This window comes from Misgurnus anguillicaudatus, chromosome 18, assembly GCF_027580225.2.
Source record: "Misgurnus anguillicaudatus chromosome 18, ASM2758022v2, whole genome shotgun sequence".
Classification (NCBI taxonomy): Eukaryota; Metazoa; Chordata; class Actinopteri; order Cypriniformes; family Cobitidae; genus Misgurnus; species Misgurnus anguillicaudatus.
This window is the reverse complement of record NC_073354.2, coordinates 16,859,605-16,879,751: the sequence shown is the minus strand read 5'-3', so window position 1 is coordinate 16,879,751 and position 20,147 is coordinate 16,859,605. Positions and strand designations below refer to the sequence as shown.

Below are 20,147 nucleotides of genomic sequence, written 5' to 3'. Positions count from 1 at the left end.
TCACAAGTGGACAAGAGAGATATTCACACCTGGAGTTTTAATCCGTCTCTTTTGTCCAATTTTGGCCGCTTCTGTCCTGATTCATTCGAGGGGATGGTCTGTAGGCGAGCTGTTTAAACATGAGAGGGAAAACTACCAGGTGTAAACAGGGCCTCATCCAGTAATAAATCTCACTGCATGAGACAAGTGTTTTGTTAAAAGCCTTTCATTTATGAGACTTTTGGGGCCTTCTGTGATAGTTCAGTCTCATGCTGGGATGCCTTGCACTGGCTTTTAAAGTACAAAACTGTACACATTTGAATTGGGTAGAGCACTTTTCAAACTTCAAAGAGGACAGAGAGTGCCAGAAATGCAAGAAAAAGGTTTTATTCCCCTTTCAGTGGAATTAAAAAGAGATCGGAACTCGTATGAGATCATATAGTTGAGTTCCAGTCATGAATCAATATGATCAATATAATAAGTAGTTGCAATTAATGTAGAATATAAAGCAAATAAGGCAAAGTCTAAAGCATCACCCATTGTCAGTTCTTGTTTCTCAAGATATGGTGACTCACAACAATCAGTGAGGTTTGTTATGTCCCTTATAGTGCTTAAAGTGTTATGTCCCTTATTGGCCAGGTAACTGGTATGTTGTGGTTGGCCTGAATACCTCTGACGTCAGCCGGAAATGTGACGTACCTTACCATGTTTGAAAGATTCGCTCACAATGCAATGCTGACAGGAGTTAACTTACAGGCTGTGAGTCTGAAGCAGGAGGATTTATGATAATGACCGTCCTGTCCATGTCAACAGGCCCAGGAAGTAAACTGTTGCCTAAAATCTGTGTATTTGTTGTAGTCCAAGAAAAGAGATTTACGTTGTAAATGATAACTCGCATCATCATGTACTTTGGAGTTTGTACCTTTTGCATATCATTAACATGTCACACACTTACACATCAAAGGAAATGTAAAATCGTGAATCGGACCATAGTTGCTCTTTAACTTACCGTTTAATTGAAAATATGCCACAGAATGCAGGAAGGAAAACAATACATCTAAAGCAAGTTTATAGGAACTGTCATTTTGTTTGTTATACCGAAATTGCATTTTAACTCTTTCCTCTTCATCTTCGTGTAGGTGTCCCGTCGCAAACAGGAAATAGCTGATCGACTAAATGCCTGGAACATTTTCAATGACAAAAACAAGGAGCTCTGTGATTGGCTCACACAGATGGAGAAGAAAGTGGCACACAGGGGCGAAAACCTCAGAATTGAAGAAATGGTACAGAAGCTTAAAAAGGTAAAGTGCTATTAAAATTTACCCAGAAATAGATCAGACACATCCACTTTGTGAAGCAATATCATTAATCCTTCACCCATTTTACGGTTAAATCAGTACACCAATTTGATCAATACAATTAAACACCTGCACTGCAAAAAATGACTTTCTTACTTAGTGTTTTTGTCTTGTTTTCAGTAGAAATATCTATGATTATACAACATACTGTAAGTGAATTTGTGCTTAAAATAAGCAAAAATATCTGCCAATGGGGTAAAATGTTTTTGCTTGAATTAAGTCTTATTTCAAGATTTTTTTCCTCACCCCATTGGCAGATATTTTGCTTGTTTAAAGAAAAAATTCACTTAAATCGTATAATTTTCCATCTGGCCTCTTTAGAAAGCTATGGGTGACATCACGAACACTAGGGCCATCTTTTTTACAGTCTATGCTTAATTCACAGACTTAACAGATGCTTTGGTCCACAATGACATACACAAAGTGTTTTCATTTTTACATTGTGAGATGGTTGTGATCAACAGATGGTAAGCAATCATTTGGGAAAAGCGATCACTGTACCGTTAAAAAACAGTAGAAATATCTATAATTATACAAAAAATGATACAATTTAAGTTAATTTTTGCTTAAAACAAGCAAAAATATCTGCCAATTGGGTAAGAACATTTTGCTTGAATTAAGTCTTATTTCAAGATTTTTTTCCTCACCCCATTGGCAGATATTTTGCTTGTTTTAAGAAAAAATTCACTTAAATTGTATAATTTTTCGTCCGGCTTCTTTATCCGTTTTCAGATATCCGCGAGTGACGCGCGGCCAAGATGGCGATGGCAGGCACCACCTACTTTTAGCTTTAAAAACGGTCTTTACAAACCTATGGGTGACATTACGGACACTAGGGCCATCTTTTTTTACAGTCTATGCTTAATTCACAGACTTAACAGATGCTTTGGTCCACAATGACATACACAAAGTATTTTCATTTTTACATTGTGAGATGGTTGTGATCAACAGATGGTAAGCAATCATTTGGGAAAAGCGATCACTGTACCTTTAAAAAAAGTAGTAGAAATATCTATGATTAAAACAAGAAAAAAATATCTGCCAATTGGGTAAGAACATTTTGCTTGAATTAAGTCTTATTTCAAGATTTTCTCACCCCATTGGCAGATATTTTTGCTTGTTTTAAGCAAACATTCACTTAAATTGTATCATTTTTGTCTAAAAACTAGACTTATTTTCTTAGGTAATTTTGCTCATCAAGATAAAGCATCTTGATTTAAGAATTTTTAGATATTTCTACAGAAAACAAGACAAAAATACTAAGTTAGAAAATCATTTTTTGCAGTGTGTCTGTCTTTTTCATCTATATCATTTTTTACCTGTATATAAAGGTTTCCATAAAGGAAATATATTGCTTTAAGGCATGCAGGTTGGTTTAAGCCAGAAGTGTAGTTCAGTTTTTACGCGTACGCGTGGGTCCGCGTACACCGGCGGACATACTTTGTACAAACAAGAGAATGTTGTTTGTAGCCCAGGAGATGCATTGCATTTTTTGAAACTATTATTCAGCTAGTTTTTATAGATTATTTGTCAAAGACAATTAATGTAGTTTCATTCTAATCTGGCTTATTGCATGTACTGTACTATTGAGGGCAGAGTACAGTACTGCATAAACCTGCGTTGATCTGTTTACTTCTTTGTTCCTACACAACAATGGCCTCCTATATGCAGATTCTCTCTCACCATCAGTCAGTGCACTGTCAAACAATATGTAGTCATTAGCACATAGTTAACTGTTGAGGTTACAGATGGTTCGGGTCCATGTCACTAATGATCACACATCAGAAAACCAGCTATTGTCTCTCTATAGAGCAGTTACTGGGGAAATCCATAGAGCTGCTGATCAAAGTAAACCAGAGGAGGTTAAACAAAACAAAACAAAACAGGTGAACCTTCAAAAGCAGAGGGGGGACATATGAAAAGCTGCAGAAATGAAGGAGATTTAAGCCATAGAGTGAATAATTATTCCTCCTTAATACAAAAAGACCCGAAAAGTGTTTGCTTTACAGAGAGAGGTCATGCTGAGAGAAGGGTATAGTTTTGACACCTGTCAGACCCATTGAGAGACAAAATGCGAGTTGATTTTGTTTGGGATTGATAATGACTAAAGCACACCAGAGGGTTTGGAGAGGGAGACCGGTGCTCATTGTACCTCTCTCTTTTTAGGACTGCGTGGAGGAGATTAACCTCTTCAGTGAGAACAAGAGCCACCTCAAGCAGCTAGGAGAGCAGCTCCTATTGGCCAGTGGCAAGGCTAAAGAGGCGGAGATCAATGGGGCCTTGCGTGATGTCAACGACCGCTGGCAGCACCTGTTCGACCACATTGAGGACAGGTGAGAATTAAACAATAACACATTAAACTATGTGCTTGTCTGGTTTGTCTTGGAAAGATGGCTTAAGGATATTTGTTTGATTTTTTTGTTAATTTTTAGATGCTTTCCTATGTTTCCATGTGTTGGTTTGTGTCATTTGATTAATGATTGATCGTTCGCATCTACAGCGATCAAAGCTTGCACTTCGTTGAAAGCATTTTTGGTTTGCATTCAAGGTTCCCCTGATTCATTCATTCTTCATGTAGACCTGTTTATTGACATTTATGCGTTTACAACATAAACATTTAAGGCATTAAAGTCCATGTTAAGTCAGATATTAAATGTGTTTTCAGTTTGTCACACCACAGAAAAATGTGATATTAACCACCTAGCCAAATTTGAATGATTAAATAAATCTGCAAGTAAATAAAATTTTGAGGCTGTTTACACTTGGCATTAACATGGTGTTCAAAGCGTTTTGAACTCGTCCACTTTCGACCACTTTCAGCCACATTCAGAGGTAGTCGAAACCACTTTCGATTGGGTTGCTTTTATATTGTAAACGCACATGTGGTTGAATGTGTTCGAACAGCCACAAGCGACCGCCTTCTCTCTGCCCATTTATCTAATCTGAGCTACTAAACACAATGTTTTACGTCTTTTCGGACTTCTGGCACGACCACACGGTGTACAGTGCTATTTTTAGCCTTTCATTGATAAAACTAAAGCGGCTGATCTCCACAGCAAGCTTGTGAAAGTTGCGCGATCTTATTTCATCAATTGCGCTGAAAATTCAGAGATAGCTCTAACATATACATCTACAAAACACTGTGCAGCATGTTTACTTACAACTAAAGCAGTGAACTCTGACATAATATTAGTTTGCGTCCATATAAACTCATCATTACTCCCGCTTGCGTTTAAATTACAGCGGAGAGACTCGCCCACCGTCTCGACAGACCACCCCCTCACAGTATTCAGGACAGAATCGGTCGAAAGTGGACAAAAGAGACGGATTTAAATACCAGGTGTAAACGTGATACGTCTCTCTCGTCAACTTCGATGAAAACACATCTTAATACCAAATGTAAACAGCCCCTAAGTTATCAAAATATTAAAAAAACAGGCAGAATTCTTTGCTCTCTAACGCTAGGGGTGTCCGCTGTCTCCGCTGAAACTAACATAAGAAGGAAAATATTTTGTATCACTGGTGTCTCTGCAATTGGTAATCTGATGTGCTTCTGTACAGCCATATGGTGATGGTACTAAAAGTGGGGAATTAACATGGCCTCCCTAGTATCACTGGCTTTGCCATGTGGCCTGTTCAGGCTTCTGCAGTCTGTACAAGTCCCTCTGTGTAGCGCCTGTTGGATGGAGGGGGTGGTCCTTAGTCCTTATAAACAGAGGCACAAATGGGGCCAGGGAGATGATATGTACTAAGGCACGCTATAATCCCATTTGACCATCTGCAGGTGTTCCTATTCGGATGGTTCGGGAGGTTGTACGCTCACTTTTTTGCATAACAACATAATGAGAGGCTTCACACTGTCACACTTTAACGGGCTCAGGATAAGCCCATGCGGAACACCCTTTGTCTGTGTTTTCGCGTCATCTGACCTGAGGTTATCTGACCCTTTTCCGGTGGTGTTTTTGCAGCAAGTGTATTGCGGAGAACTATGACAGATTATTATTATTGGGTTTCTACCAAACAACACAAACTTAATTACACAAGTAAACAATGATATGTACAGTAAAAAGGTCTGCATCCAAAGCTAGGATTGTATTGTGTTACTCATTTAGTTGTTTAACATCAGAATAAAATACACAGTGGGGGGGGGGGTAATGTTTGTAGATTTGGACACGTTATCCACCACCACATCATGGTTGATTTGGATGAAATATTAGTTGTATCCAGATACAATATGTCAGGGTTTTGATCATAAAATAAATAAGCTTGTCCTCTTTCCACAAAGGGTGAAAAAGCTGACGGAGACCCTTGTGACAGTGCAGCAATTGGATAAGAATATGAACAACCTTCGCTCTTGGCTCACCCGTGTTGAGGCTGATCTGGCCAAACCTATTCCCTACAATGTCTGCCACAGAGACGAGATCCAGAAGAGACTGACGGAACAGCAGGTCAGCAAAACTGAAGCATTCCTTGCTCAAGGCCTTTGCTTAAACAGGCAAAATGCAAGAATGTTATGTCAGTGATAGATTAAAAGCCTGATATCAAAGAAACTAATTATATTAAGGATTACGAAGTTAAAAAACATTTGTCACTAGATAAAATACACAGTAATGGCCAAAAGTGATGTTTGGGGAAAAACAAGATATGTATGTATCTCAAAAGTGTGTATGTTATCTTGTTTAGGACCTGCAGCGTGACATCGAGCATCATGCGGAGCGGGTAACATCCGTGATCACCCTATGCGATATGCTTCTGCATGATGAAGACGCCTGCGGCGGCGATGGAGAGAATGACTCCATCCGGCAGACCACACAAAGCCTGGACCAGCGCTGGAGAAACATCTGCTCCATATCCCTTGAGAGGAAGCTAAGGCATGACCACTTTTTCTGATACCTTCAAATTCAAACCCTGCTTACAAATAGTGAATCAGTGGGTTTCAATCTGAATTCAGTATCTTGGAGGGCATGAGCAAATTTGCATAGCTGGTTCTGCTGTTCAACAGAGGCAACAAAAAAAAGTGATTTCCTTCTGACGTGGCAAAAATCGGTTCAGCGTTAAAATTATCTGGTGTGCAGCTTTGTCTTGCTCACCTACATCAGATGTGGGATATTAGAAATTGTCTCCTTTTTACAGAAATGTACTAAAGCTTGTGTGCTTACTTTGCATCTGCAGGATTGAGAAAACGTGGAGATTGTGGTGTACGTTTCAGGAGGATTACTCTTCTTTCGAAGCCTGGCTGAACGTGGCCGAGAAAACTGCTGCCGAACCCAATTCGTCCGACGTCCCGTACGCCGAGGCCAAAGAGGAGCTCAAGAAATATGAGGTCTGCGGCAATAACGCTCAGTGGAAAATTGCAGTACTCGAATTGATTTTGTGGTCATAGTAATGTTTAAATGTTTGATTGTTATTTTAGGGTTTCCAAAAGCATGTACAGGATAATCTGACACAGCTGGAAATGATTAATAACCAGTACAGACAACTGGCCAGAGAAAACTGCGCTGATGCCGCCGGTAGACTCAGAACTATGGTGGATCAGGGTAATGAACGATGGGACGCATTGCAGAAGAGAGCGGCTGCCATACTGCGCAGACTCCGAGTGAGTAAACTGACATAGTTGTATAAGAGATTCGATTTAAATTCTGTTTTTTTATATATCTATATTCTCCAGCAATTGCACTTCGCTACGCATCAGGTGGTTCTTCGCCTCTACGTCGTGCATTAAAGAGGCCATGGCACAAGACTTTTTTAAGATGTCGAATCAATTTTTGGTGTCCCCAGAGCACATATGTGAAGTTTTAGCTCAAAACACCATATAAATAATTCATTATAGCAAGTTAAAATTGCCACTTTGTAGGTGTGTGCAAAAATGTGCCGTTTTGGGTGTGTCCTTTAAAATGCAAATGAGCTGACAAATTCAAACACTGATCACAATGATGGTGGTTTGTTGCAATTAAAACTCACTAAATGGCTGTGCTTTGGTTGGATAGTGCAGATTAAGGGGTGGTATTATTATAATAAGAGCTCCTTATGACATCATTAGGAGAACCACATTTTAACAACCTATTTTTTCATGTGCTTGTAGATAATGGTTTACCAGAACTAAGTTACTGGGTTGATCTTTTTCACATTTTCTAGGTTGATAGAAGCACTGGGGACCCAATCATAGCACTTAAACATAAAAAAGTCAGATTTTCATGCCATGGTCCCTTTAAAATCCTTTAATGCATGGCTAGCCGTGGATTATCCCTTACATCATGTATTATAGCATGTAAAATTGACACTTTGTAGGTGTGAGCAAAAATTTGCCACTTTGGGTGTGTCCTTTTAAATGCAAATGAGCTGATCTCTGCACTAAATGGCAGTGCCGTGGTTGGATAGTGCAGATTAAGGGGCGGTATTATCCCCTTCTGACATCATAAGGGGAGCAAGTTTTCAATGACCTATTTTTTCATGTGCTTTTAGAGAATGGTTTACCAAAACTAAGTTACTGGGTTGATCTTTTTCACATTTTCTAGGTTGATAGAAGCACTGGGGACTTCTTCGGAAAAAGTCAGATTTTCATGATATGTCGCCTTTAATTATTTTGTCATTTTTCACACTTTTTCTATTTGTCTGTCATTCAGCATTTTATAAGCCAGAGAGATGAGTTTGAAGGAACCCGTGACAGCCTCCTGGTTTGGCTTACTGAGATAGACCTTCAGATGAACAATGTGGAGCACTTCTCTGAACGTGACCGCCATGAGACAATGAAACGACTAAAGGTAAGAAAGCAAGCTTTGTATATGCATTATTTAAGTGAGAAGCCTTATAGTTTGAGACAGACTAGGTCTTTTTTGTTTACTAGTTCTACTTGTTAGATTAAATTAAATTGAACCTGAGTGTCTCGCTCTCCAGAGTTTCAAGAAGGAGATCAGTCTGAATACCAACAGGATTGACGCTCTAATAGTGTATGGAGAGGGTCTGATTCAGAAAAGCTGTTATCAAGATGCTGTTGTCATTGAAGATGAGTTGGAGGAACTTCACACATACTGTCAGGAGGTGTTCGGCAGAGTTGCTCGATTCCACCAGCAACTCACAAGCCTCCGTCCGGTACCTTGAACTTCAATTTTTTAATTTTTCTTTACTTTTTCTAGGTACTTCCTGCTAAAATTGTGTTATAATAGTTAAAATGACAACGTTTCCTTGTAACAGGTATTGCAAGAGCAACCAGAGATCGTAGACGTCGAGACTTCTGTAGAAACACGGAGTACCAGCCGTGAGACGCTATCCTCCAGCCAGCCCTCCATGTCCCTTTTATCCCCACCTCAGGAGTGCTCTGGTCGTGAAACCCCCGTCAGTGTAGAGTCAATTCCTTTGGAGTGGGACCACACCGGAGACGTGGGTGGCTCTTCTTCACATGATGAGGAGGAGGATGATGCTGCCTTCTTCTCTGCACTTTCAGGTAAATTAAGCACTTGTCCATTACCGAAGCTGTGACTCAGCGTTGCAGACAGCATCCCTACTGGGTCTCAGCTAGTCCTGCATAGCCAGACCTTTAACAGTGGGTTTGGCATAAATCTGATCCACTTAACTTGTTCTGGCTAAGATGTGCCCACTTAGACAGGAAGTCTAAATATCTAACCAACATCTTGAACTAAGACCTCCTGATGTCTAGAACGCCCATTACACTTTTCTCCCTCTTTGTGTAGAGGTCACAAAAGCCCAAAATTTTCCTATAATGCTCTTTCAGTTTGGATTGAGTGCAAAAGGTACTTATACCTTTTTTTGGTCCCCGTACCACTCTTTCTCACTCACTTAAATCAAAGGATCTAAACGTCATTTCCTCACTTTGCTCTGCTCTGTGTTCTTATCCTAAAAGCATTGGTTCTGTGGGGAGGCTTTGTTGGTTAAAGGGGAGCTGAGAGCCGGCCATGTCTGGCTCTCAGGGAGGGAAGGAAACAATTTTTGAGCTCGGTGCACCTCTTCATCTCCCTACACATGCTCACGTGTAAAATAATACTATTCATTTATTTAAAATGCGCACCCTATGCTTGTCCTAATAGTATGTTAGTGTATAAAAATGAAAACCCAGCAGGGATACTTTAGTTTTAAAGGGGACATTTCACAAGACTCTTTTAAGATGTAAAATCATTTGTGAGTACATAAGAGAGTTTTTAGCTCAAAATTCCATATAGATAATTTATTATAACACAAAAATGTGCCGTTTTGGGTGTGTCCTTTTTAATGCAAACACTTATCGCCATAAGGGTGGTTTGTTACAATTGTCAATTATTTCTCTCACTCTCTGCACTAAATGGCAGTGCAGTGGTTGGATAGTGCAGATAAAGGGGCAATATTATTATAATAATATTCCCTTCTGACATCACAAGGGGAGCCAAAATTCAATTACCTATTTTTTCACATGCAGAGAATGGTTTATCAAAACTAAGTTACTGGGTTTTCCTTTCAACATTTTCAGTACTGGGTGACCCAATTATAGCACTTAAACATGGAAAAGTCAGATTTTCATGATATGTCCCTTTTAAAGGGTTTCTGTAGGGTTTCAATAGCATGGTGCTTGTGGATTCAATTTACGTTTTGAGATAATGAAGCTTTGAATCATTTTACTGTATGTAACTTATGTATAGTAATCTCTCGGTTAACCTCCCTGTCATTCACTCACAGGACAAAATTGGCACAAGATAGAGACCTCTTCACCTTCAGACACCAGCACACCTTATAAACAAGGCTATGTGAGTATATAACTTTAAGTCCTTCTTTTCATGCCATACGTGGATATTAAAGGCTGAATGTAATGGAGTGTGTGTGTGTGTGTGTGTGTGTGTGTGTGTGTGTGTGTGTGTGTGTGTGTGTGTGTGTAATCTACAGGTCCAGCTGATGTCAGAGTGCAGCGGCAGTATTAAGAGTGTACATAGAGTTTCTATGATCCTGGATGATGAGGAACAGCAAGAAGAACAAGGCCTTACTGGCATAACCACTGCAGATAAACAATCAGGTAGAGAGACTTTGTCTGCGCACATACACCTGAGAATATAAAGTCTTGATGTTAGTAGTATAATAAAACTTAAAGGGGTAAACAGTGATGCAGATTGCATATAGAGGCAGGCAACTTGTACCGTCCTTGATGGGCTATTTCAAAAGCTTTAAAGGAACACGCCCACATTTTGGGAATTTAGCTTATTCACCGTATCCCCCAGAGTTAGATAAGTCCATACATACCTCTCTCATCTCCGTGCGTGCTGTAACTCTGTCTGACGCAGCCCCCGCTAGCTTAGCTTAGCACAAAGACTGGAAATGCATGGCTCCAGCTAGTATACTGCTCCCAATAAGTGACAAAATAACGCGATCATTTTCCTATTTATGTGTTGTGATTTGTATAGTCAAACCGTGTACAAATAACAAGGTGATATGAGACACAGCGATCTTTTAACAGTATACATACTGAGAACTATATTCTCTGAAGACGAAGCACTGCCGCATGGGCGGAGTGATCTGCTCGCAGCACACGAGAAGCCACTGGTGAGGAGCAGAGAATTCGGTCAGAGTTGTGCAAATCACTCCGCCCATGCGGCAGTGCTTCGTCTTCAGAGAATATAGTTCTCAGTATGTATACTGTTAAAAGATCGCTGTGTCTCATATCACCTTGTTATTTGTACACGGTTTGACTATACAAATCACAACACATAAATAGGAAAATGATCGCGTTATTTTGTCACTTATTGGGAGCAGTATACTAGCTGGAGCCATGCATTTCCAGTCTTTGTGCTAAGCTAAGCTAGCGGGGGCTGCGTCAGACAGAGTTACAGCACGCACGGAGATGAGAGAGGTATGTATGGACTTATCTAACTCTGGGGGATACGGTGAATAAGCTAAATTCCCAAAATGTGGGCGTGTTGCTTTAATGCATAAAGATGGATAACACAATATGTATTGATGGGTAAATAGATGCTATAGCTATTTACTACAGTAGTGGATGGATGGATAGATGGATGGATGGATAAATGTATGTGTAAATAAATACTTTTATCCATCCACCCATATATTTTTATATAAATATAAATGTCCATTTGTCCATATTTATCCATTCATTTATGTATATGTGACATCATACATCATCTGAATAAAACAGCTTTCTATTGATGTATGTTTTTAGGATAGGAAAATATTTGGTTGAGATACAACTATTTGAAAATCTGAGGGTGCAAAAAATCTAAATATTGAGAAAATAACCAAGTTGTCTAAATGAAGTCCTTAGCAACTGCATCTACTCACAAAAATAAAAGTTTTTATATATATATTTACAGTACAAAATATTTACATGTAGGGGAGAGCACAACTTAACGCTTTTTGGGTTTTGGCTCAGTCATTCAAAAAATATTTGAGTTTGATTAATTATATTTTTATACAAGCAACACACATCTCTGCTACAAATGAACATTTGAAGTTTGTTTCTAGTATTTACCATTCTTGGACAATTACACTAAACGTGACAGAAGTGCAAACGTTACAACTTACCCCATAGGTGGGGTTAATTGTAACAGACAGGGGGTTAGTTGTAATTTACTTACATGCCACCAAAACCCTCTTTCATCAATAACTCTCTGGAAAAACATGATACGTTTTCAATAATTTGCGGGAGATCGTCTTTTGGCAGCGTGAAAAAATACCGTAAAAACTAAACACTCAACCTTGTGCAACAATGTAAACAGTCCGTGTTACAACTAACCTTGCATTAGTTTTTGCCCTTCGCACCTTTACATCACATTTTTTATCCAAAAAGGATCAAACCCACAACACATTCACTTATCTATTCATCCAAACTGTATTCATAAAAATATGGATGGATAAATGTAGTATCAGGATGGATAGATGAATATATGAATGAATAAATGTATCATTGCACACATGTAATGTACATTATGTTTAAATGTTCTTCACAGGAGTGATCGAGCGCTGGGAATTCCTGCAAGCACGGGCAGTGAGCAAAGAGCAGTGTAGCAGCAGAGACCCCCATCAGCTGACCTCTGACCTGCATGACATCACTTCCTGGTTGGAGCGTGTCAGACCTGAGCTGAAGAGACTTCAGAGGCCTGAGACTTCAGCCACAGTGGAGATGTTAGAAACACGAGTCAAAGAGCTTAAAGTGAGCAGTACAGCACTATTAGTCTGACACTACTATAACAGCATTTGATCATATATAAGTAAGCAATAAGGTACGAGAGGCTGTGCTGTATCGTGAATAAGTAACGGCTGAAGGGCGTTGTTAGGCACGACGCGAAGCGTCTATTGACCAATCAGAATCAAGGATTGGAACTAACCGTTTTATAAAAACCTATACATTTATATAAGTAGATGAAATACATTCTGGATGTGCCATTTATACAAATGTGTCTGTTTATGCTGTTTAATAAAATATTACTGAAGGTGCACAGTTGTTCTAGAAACTAAACAATAGTGATATAAACAAATCTATAGTGACCGATTTAAAGTTAACGTCTTGTGATTTTGACACAGGAAATGCAAAAGGCATTCGCCCGCTATAAGGCCATGATGCTGTCTCTGAATCTGGGTGGTCGAGAACTCCAGCAGGAGTCAAGTGGAGATACACAGGAGCTTCAGGAGGGTCTGCGCAACATGAACCGCCACTGGACAGAGGCCTGTGACAGCCTTGAGGGATGGGAGGGCAGTTTACGTAATAACCTCATACGCTGTCAGGTCAGTTTTATTCAGAACATAAACGAAAAAGAAAACCATTGGTTTAGAGCTGTCTGATTGACCTGTTTTTAACCTCTGCACTCGTACAGGAGTATCATGAGATGGTACAGTCTCTGCTGTTATGGCTGGCCCACGCAGACAGCAGACGTTACACAGTTAACATGGACGACCCGTCTGTGCAGCCGTCCGTGCTTCAAGAACACAGGAGCGCTTTGAAGGTGAGCCAGGGGATTTTTACCCCTTCCCATTTTTGGGAGATCTTTTATAGCATTAATTGATTTCCATAAATAATGACAGCTTGGCTGGTTTTGTAGGTACAGTATGGTGCTTTATTATGTTTATAAAGCACCATTATATAGTCATTATTTATAAGGTGTCGGGCATGATGTCACGGGAAGTGACATCATTTGACTTTAACCCTTTTCACAAGTGCGCATTAACATGCAATCAATAGGGAATGAGATAAAACATATTTGGCCTTCTACCCAAACCCAGAGTACGGGGCCCTTAAAGGGACATTCCACTTTTTTTGAAAATATTTTCGAGCACCCCTAGAGTTAAACATTTAATTTTTACCGTTTTGGAATCCATTCACCTGATCTCCGGGTCTGGAAGTACCACTTTTAGCATAGCTTAGCATAATCCATTGAATCTGATAGACCATTAGCATCACGCTAAAAAAAACCCAAAGAGTTACGATATTTTTCCTATTTAAAACTTGACTCTTCTGTAGTTACATCGTGTACTAAGACCGACGCACTGTCCGAAAATAGGAAAAACATTCAAACTCTTTGGTTATTTTTTAGCACAATGCTAATGGTCTAATCAGATTCAATGGATTATGCTAAGCTATGCTAAAAGTGGTACCGCCAGACCCGGAGATCGGCTGAATGGATTCCAAAACGATAAGAATCAAATGTTTAACTCTAGGGGAGCTCGAAAATGGTCATATTTTTTAAAAAAAGTGGAGTGTCCCTTTAACTGGGATAGATATACTACTGTCGCTGACAGTGAGGTGATGGGGTGTAGAAGGGATGCTGCAAAAACTGGGACAGAGGTGAGGGACAGGAATATATAGAGATCTCTTCACACTGATTGGTTGGATTACATGACCATGTTCCTCCCGAACTTTGTTAAATAAACTTCAATCAAAGTTAAGTATGTAAAATAGCCTTAAATTTTTTGATTTTGTTTGGTAAAGAGCGATATAGAGGCAAAAGTTGCAGATTGCGTCTTTAAATAAACCGGAAAAATATACTTGATCCCAGGGAGCTACACTGCGACCAAAATGGTCGCATATGCGACCTTTTGAACTGCCGTTGCGACCCTAATTTTTAATGGGTCGCAAATGTGCTACCTAATGTTTTAGACAATATGCTATGATTTACTATGAGCATTTATTAAAACATAAATGTGGATTTTAAGAATACGTTTTATAACGTGCTCTGAGCCATCAACACGTTGGCTTCATTTTGCGTGAAAGCACGTCGTGTCTCTCCCTATCAGTGTGCGTTTGCGTGCTCAGCTGTTTCTCAATGAATTGGGTGCGACGCGACGCAAGCTCAGTGTCTTCCATGTTTCTGAACTTGAGCAGAGGTCTTTCTTCACTGAGGACGCGGGACCCGTATGGTTCCGGGTTTATATTTTAAATGGTCTGTCGGGTCCGGTTAGGTCCTAGTTTAATTACTTTGGGTCCCAAGTCTGATTAATATTGAGTTTATAACCCGAGTCGATCGGAAAACGGCCATGAGCGCTACCGCGCTAAAGCTCGAGTGCAGTTTAGCGTGCCTTCGGTTTCTATGGCGATGGTTCTTGTTACGACCACGCGCTGCGTTTTCTTTCTCACATGTTTTTAATAATCTTATTATTAATAAACCATATATTTTCTAAAACCATATCCATATTAAGTTTGCACAGATTGTAGCAAAAAACAGTGCTAATGTCAAGCCCATTGCACTAAACGAGCAAAGCAATGTAAAGTTTGTCACCGGGACAGCAAGTAGATTTGAAAATAAAATAAGTGGAATGATATTATTGAAATAATAAGTGGATTAAGCTTTTTAAATCGGCAAGAGAGAAATAGAAAGATAGAGCAGAAGCAGTAAAAGTGCCTATTTAATAGAAATTATTACCATTATAACATCAGTCATAACATCAGTCACATTTATAATCTATAGACCTGCACTGTCTATTATTATACTATACATAGTATTGTATTATATTGAGTTTGATAAAAGGGGTCTAATTGCTTCATATATCAGTGCAAAAACAGTAAGTGTTTTCGTGGTGCTTTGACAAACAGTGTCAGCTTTGTTAATGGCAAAGAAAGTTTGGAGTGTTTAGATTAATGAAATATAATGTGAAATTAATATTAATTTTCAATAAATCAAAGTATTGTGTTGTGTCACACATTATTAGTTCTTCGTCACATGTATAGTAGACCATTATTTGTCAGTGGGTAATGATTGCCCTTTTTACCGGTTACCACCACCAAGTAAATTTCAGATCTGTGAGAAACACTGCAACGTTTAAGAAAACAAGGCGGCATGTGGTTTAAAAGATGGCAAGTAAAATAAAAAACATATCTGTATGCAATACAGTTTCATTATTGTTCATTATTAACCAGAGCGCCTTAATATAACTTGAAAAAAATATGTGCGACCAAATCATATTTTGCGCCAGTAACTGAAAAAGTTGGTAGCTCAAGTGCCACCAGTGGAAAAGGTTAGTGTAGTTCCCTGGATCCACTTGATCTCCATCCACAAGACAGATCAGGCATGGCCTACATCTCTGTTTAGTCTCTATTCCCTATGTAGTGGTGATGTGTAATGTGTTGCACCTCCTGGTGGCAGGTTCTGGCAGAGGAGCTGGAGGGCAAGCAGAAGCAAGTGAGCACCCTCCAGACGATCGCATCCGAACTGCTCCCAAATACAGGAGAAGAGGAAAACACTGAAGCCAGAGAAAAACTTCACGTCATTGGAAGCAAAATGCGTCTACTGTCACGTCAGGTCAATCAGGATCTCCAGCATATTGAGGAGAGATTGGTAAGAGCATTCTGCAGAAAACATTAAAAAGTGCAAATTAAAAGGGCACCTCCCTCTTCTCGATAGTTTATGGTTGCTATTTCTCTGCCAATGTTGTTGTAAATTAAAAGTTCAATTTTATTACAACCTTGAGGATTTACTCAAACCTTGATGGTTTTATGTCCATAGAGGCATTTTTCTTTTCCATTCAAATTCCTACACACCATAATTTTACTTTACAACAAAATTGCGCAACTGAACTGCGTTTTTTTTAACTATTGTAAACTTATATAAGAAATAAGATTTTGATATAATGTACTTATTGTGTAGACATGTTGATCTGGGGTGAATATTTCTTTATTTGGGGATCTGTACCGTCTGTACTGTATGTTGTAGCTTAAACGTTAACACGAATGTTGCTGGTAGCTATCATAAAAAATCATTATGCCTGTGAATTTATGGTGTAATTGCTTAAATTACCTCCAATCAGGGCCGGCCCTTGGGGTTATGGGGCCCTAGGGGAGACTTTAAAATTAAAAAGTTAAATTAAAAATTAAAATGCATATATTTAAGTGTAGAAGTTTTATTAAGTGCAACATATTAAAGGTGCAGTGTGTAGTTTTTAGAAAGATCTCTTGACAGAAATGCAAAATAATATACAAAACTATATTATCAGGGGTGTATAAAGACCTTTTTATAATGAACCGTTATGTTTTTATTACCTTAGAATGAGACATTTTTATTTACATACATGAGGGTCACCTTACATGGAAGTCGCCATTTTGTGCCACCATGTTTCTACAGAAGCCCTTAACGGACAAACATTTTTACTAAGTTGTCTCCGACTAAGACATGTTTTTCCGATGGCGACTACCGTAGCTTCTCTATGCGTTGCAAAAGTGAGGGGTGAGCAGTGAGCACGGAGTCGTTGGTTGCAATTCGCAACCTGACCACTAGATGCCGCGAAAATTTACACACTGCACCTTTAAGCAATGTTGTTAGTGCAACAACTGTAGTGCGACAGAACTACAGTACTGTATGTATCAACACAAATATCATGGATATTAAGTAAGGAATAATTGACGACAGGCCATTGAATTATAAGAAAATAATGCACACCATTATAATTCAAAGGACCGGAGTCAATTATTCCGCTTATACCACGGTTACCACAAACATTGCTCTGGTGCCTATTTTTAAGACATTTGAAAAGTTAGGTGTGCGGTTTACAGAAAAATAATCAACACCCATAGAACATTTCTCAGCCAATCAGAATGCAGCATTCAACAGACCCGTGGTATAATACAAAATAATTGCTATAGGGTGATACTGCATACTGTTTTTGAACCCTACTATAGTATATTTTTAGTATCTAAGAATTTTACTATACAGTTTACTGCTGTAAATGATATAGTATAATAGTCTTTTTCATGTTGGTTAATTTAGAAAGGGTGATGGACATTTTTCTAATGTTTTTAAATTTGCATAGGCATTAAACAATGTAAAGCAAAAATAGGCCCACTTTTACCTTGTGATTGCTTTTCTTTCTCTGCTTTTCTCTTTTTCTCTTCAGCTCCTAAAAGGTATCGTTTTATTGCCATATTTTGCCAAACCACGGAAACCTCACTAAAATAAGTCTTGTTTTTATCTTTATTGAAATATGTAACGTAAACATTGCGTTGTTATACAATACTACATTACCCATAATCCAAAACGTTTCATTTCCAAGCATGCGCAATGAGACACACCTCCGCAAGCTATCGCGGAATTAACGCTATGCAAATTAGCCCACTCTGTTCTTATTTTGTAATGTTTTATGTCTTTGCTTATACTAAGGTTTTGTATTTATTATCATTTTACTGTAGATTGTTATGTGGGGAATTTTTCCTGTCTGTTTTTTCACCTCCCATCTTTGCGATCCCTATTTTAATCAATAACGTCCATGCGCATGCAGGGCATACTGCCTGCTGAGATTTGTGCAATTACAAAATGTTTTTTACGCATGGAGGGCCCTCGTCTTTCAATCGCCTGTATTGCCTGTTGGACGGCACTGTCTCCAAGTGCTGTTGAGTGCCAAACTTACCTGTTGTGTTTTTACAGGAGTCCTCGACTGCTACACCAGACCCCAAATCCTCGGACCGCTCTAGGTACACATTACACACATTTGTACTCGCATTAGTTTGCAAATATTTACGTGGATAAACAACTAGATAGCAGCTGTAAACCAATATTTTGTTTGTTCCGTTACAGGTCAGCGAAGCGTGAAGCGTCACCCCAGCGTTCATTCTTTTATCGGGTCTTGCGAGCCGCTTTCCCCCTGCATATCCTCTTTCTCCTTGTGCTGGTTTTGGCCTGCCTGGTCCCTCTTCCTGAAGACGACTCCAGCTGCACTCATTCCAACAATTTCGCCCGCTCGTTCCATCCCATGTTACACTACACCAACGGCCCTCCACCGACATGAGCCATCGACTCCAAACTGATTCAGTGCGTGGAGGCATACCTCACTTTTTTCCAAGCAATATTTTTAATGCTTATATTTATAGAATTGATTTTATAATATTTATTCCCCAATCAGCCATACTACTGAGTATTTTTGTTGATTTTCTTTAAAAGTTAAAAGAGTTGGATGCGATTCAAACTTTATTTGTTCCTATGCCTATGTCAGACACACTGAAGATGTTAATTATTGTAAAAGTTAAAAAGTCAGTTTTTTTCTTTCGTCTCAGCTGGCTTTCAAGATTTTAAAGGTTATAAGCACGTGCAATTGGAAATTATGTACACCGTGCTGTTTTAACAGCCCAAGATTGTTCCTGAACCACAGTTAGTGGTGACAAAATTGATGCCTGCTATTAAGGCATTGTGGTCTTATTTTAAAAGTCTTGCATATTATTGAACTTGACAAAAAAAATCATTTCTGAAATGTACAAAAGAGCTGTTTTTCCAAAGAACTTCACAAGAAACATTTTTTAAAAGTAAATGTCAGGTACACAAGAAATTTTAATTCATCCCTGCATATCAGAAGCGTACAAGTGTAAATATAACAGTTACATATGCACTGCAAGGTACAACACATACATAAATGTACAGAAAATGAATGTCACAAATCAAGCATTTATATCCCTTGTTTGAAAAATAAACATTGATTAAAAAATATAACAAATGATATTTTCTTACTAGCTTAGATGTTTTTAAATGGTTATCAGTGCTTTAAAAAAATCAAAGATCGCATAACTTTAAATAAATGCACAAATGTTTTTATTAAAGTGTTAAAGTAAATAATACATCTTTTTTGTGCTTGAGTTGTTTGTTTGCATGTGCCAATGCCATTATTTTCCTATAAATTTAACAACCTCTTTTATGTAAAACAACATTAAGCTAAAATGTATGGACTATAATTATAGTAGGCACTGCATAAAAATTTTCACTGCTCTTTGCTTCTCAAGTCAGGTTTTCAAAAAAAGTAACCATTATAGTGCAAAAAATGTTTCTGTTTTCACAGTTAAACAGTCATGAGCTTGCCATATCGAACAGTATCAATAAATGAATTGATAGAAAATATACAAATGTTTTGTAAATGGCCTTTACGTGATCGAAAGCAGTCAGTAAAGGCAGATTATAGCAAAAAGGCTTGAAAGAAAGATTGTTACTGGTTAAAAATAAACGTAAACCATACATTCAGCTGTTCTTAAATAATGTCTTTCTGTCTTTTACTGATTCTGACAGAAAAAGTTAAGGCATTACAAGTAAAACAAGCCTTACGTCTAGGCTTTGCACATTTTTAGCTTGAACTCCAGTCTTTAGGAATGGGTGTGTGCACTATAATCCAAATCTATTTGTTCAGTATAGTCAGTATCTGGTATAGCTACATCAGTTGCTATAGCAACAGCATGATGATGTTAAAATGTGGTACAGCGAAAGAAAGCAGTAAGCTGTAAGGCCATTTTGCACGGCATCTTGCTCTGGTTTAACTCATGGGTTCAAATATAAGTCATTAACTATTTTACAAATACCACATATTAGTATTTTGCTATATGGCACAGTTTTTATGTTCTTATAGCATCCCGAATTATAT

General features: G+C 38.6%; 1 protein-coding gene across 1 annotated transcript in view; it reads left to right on the top strand.

The window, feature by feature from the left end:
• syne2a (spectrin repeat containing, nuclear envelope 2a) overlaps positions 1-19,317 on the top strand; it is a 140,337-nt gene extending 121,020 nt beyond the window's left edge. Inside the window, 17 exon segments of the mRNA XM_073855956.1 lie at positions 1,119-1,280; positions 3,504-3,670; positions 5,623-5,785; positions 6,021-6,208; positions 6,510-6,660; positions 6,751-6,933; positions 7,961-8,098; positions 8,232-8,426; positions 8,529-8,778; positions 10,002-10,069; positions 10,206-10,332; positions 12,278-12,480; positions 12,852-13,052; positions 13,142-13,270; positions 15,905-16,096; positions 18,176-18,222; positions 18,326-19,317. Coding sequence (XP_073712057.1) covers positions 1,119-1,280; positions 3,504-3,670; positions 5,623-5,785; positions 6,021-6,208; positions 6,510-6,660; positions 6,751-6,933; positions 7,961-8,098; positions 8,232-8,426; positions 8,529-8,778; positions 10,002-10,069; positions 10,206-10,332; positions 12,278-12,480; positions 12,852-13,052; positions 13,142-13,270; positions 15,905-16,096; positions 18,176-18,222; positions 18,326-18,536 — 2,775 coding nt within the window. The 3' untranslated portion in view covers positions 18,537-19,317.
• The last annotated feature ends 830 nt before the right edge of the window (positions 19,318-20,147 follow it).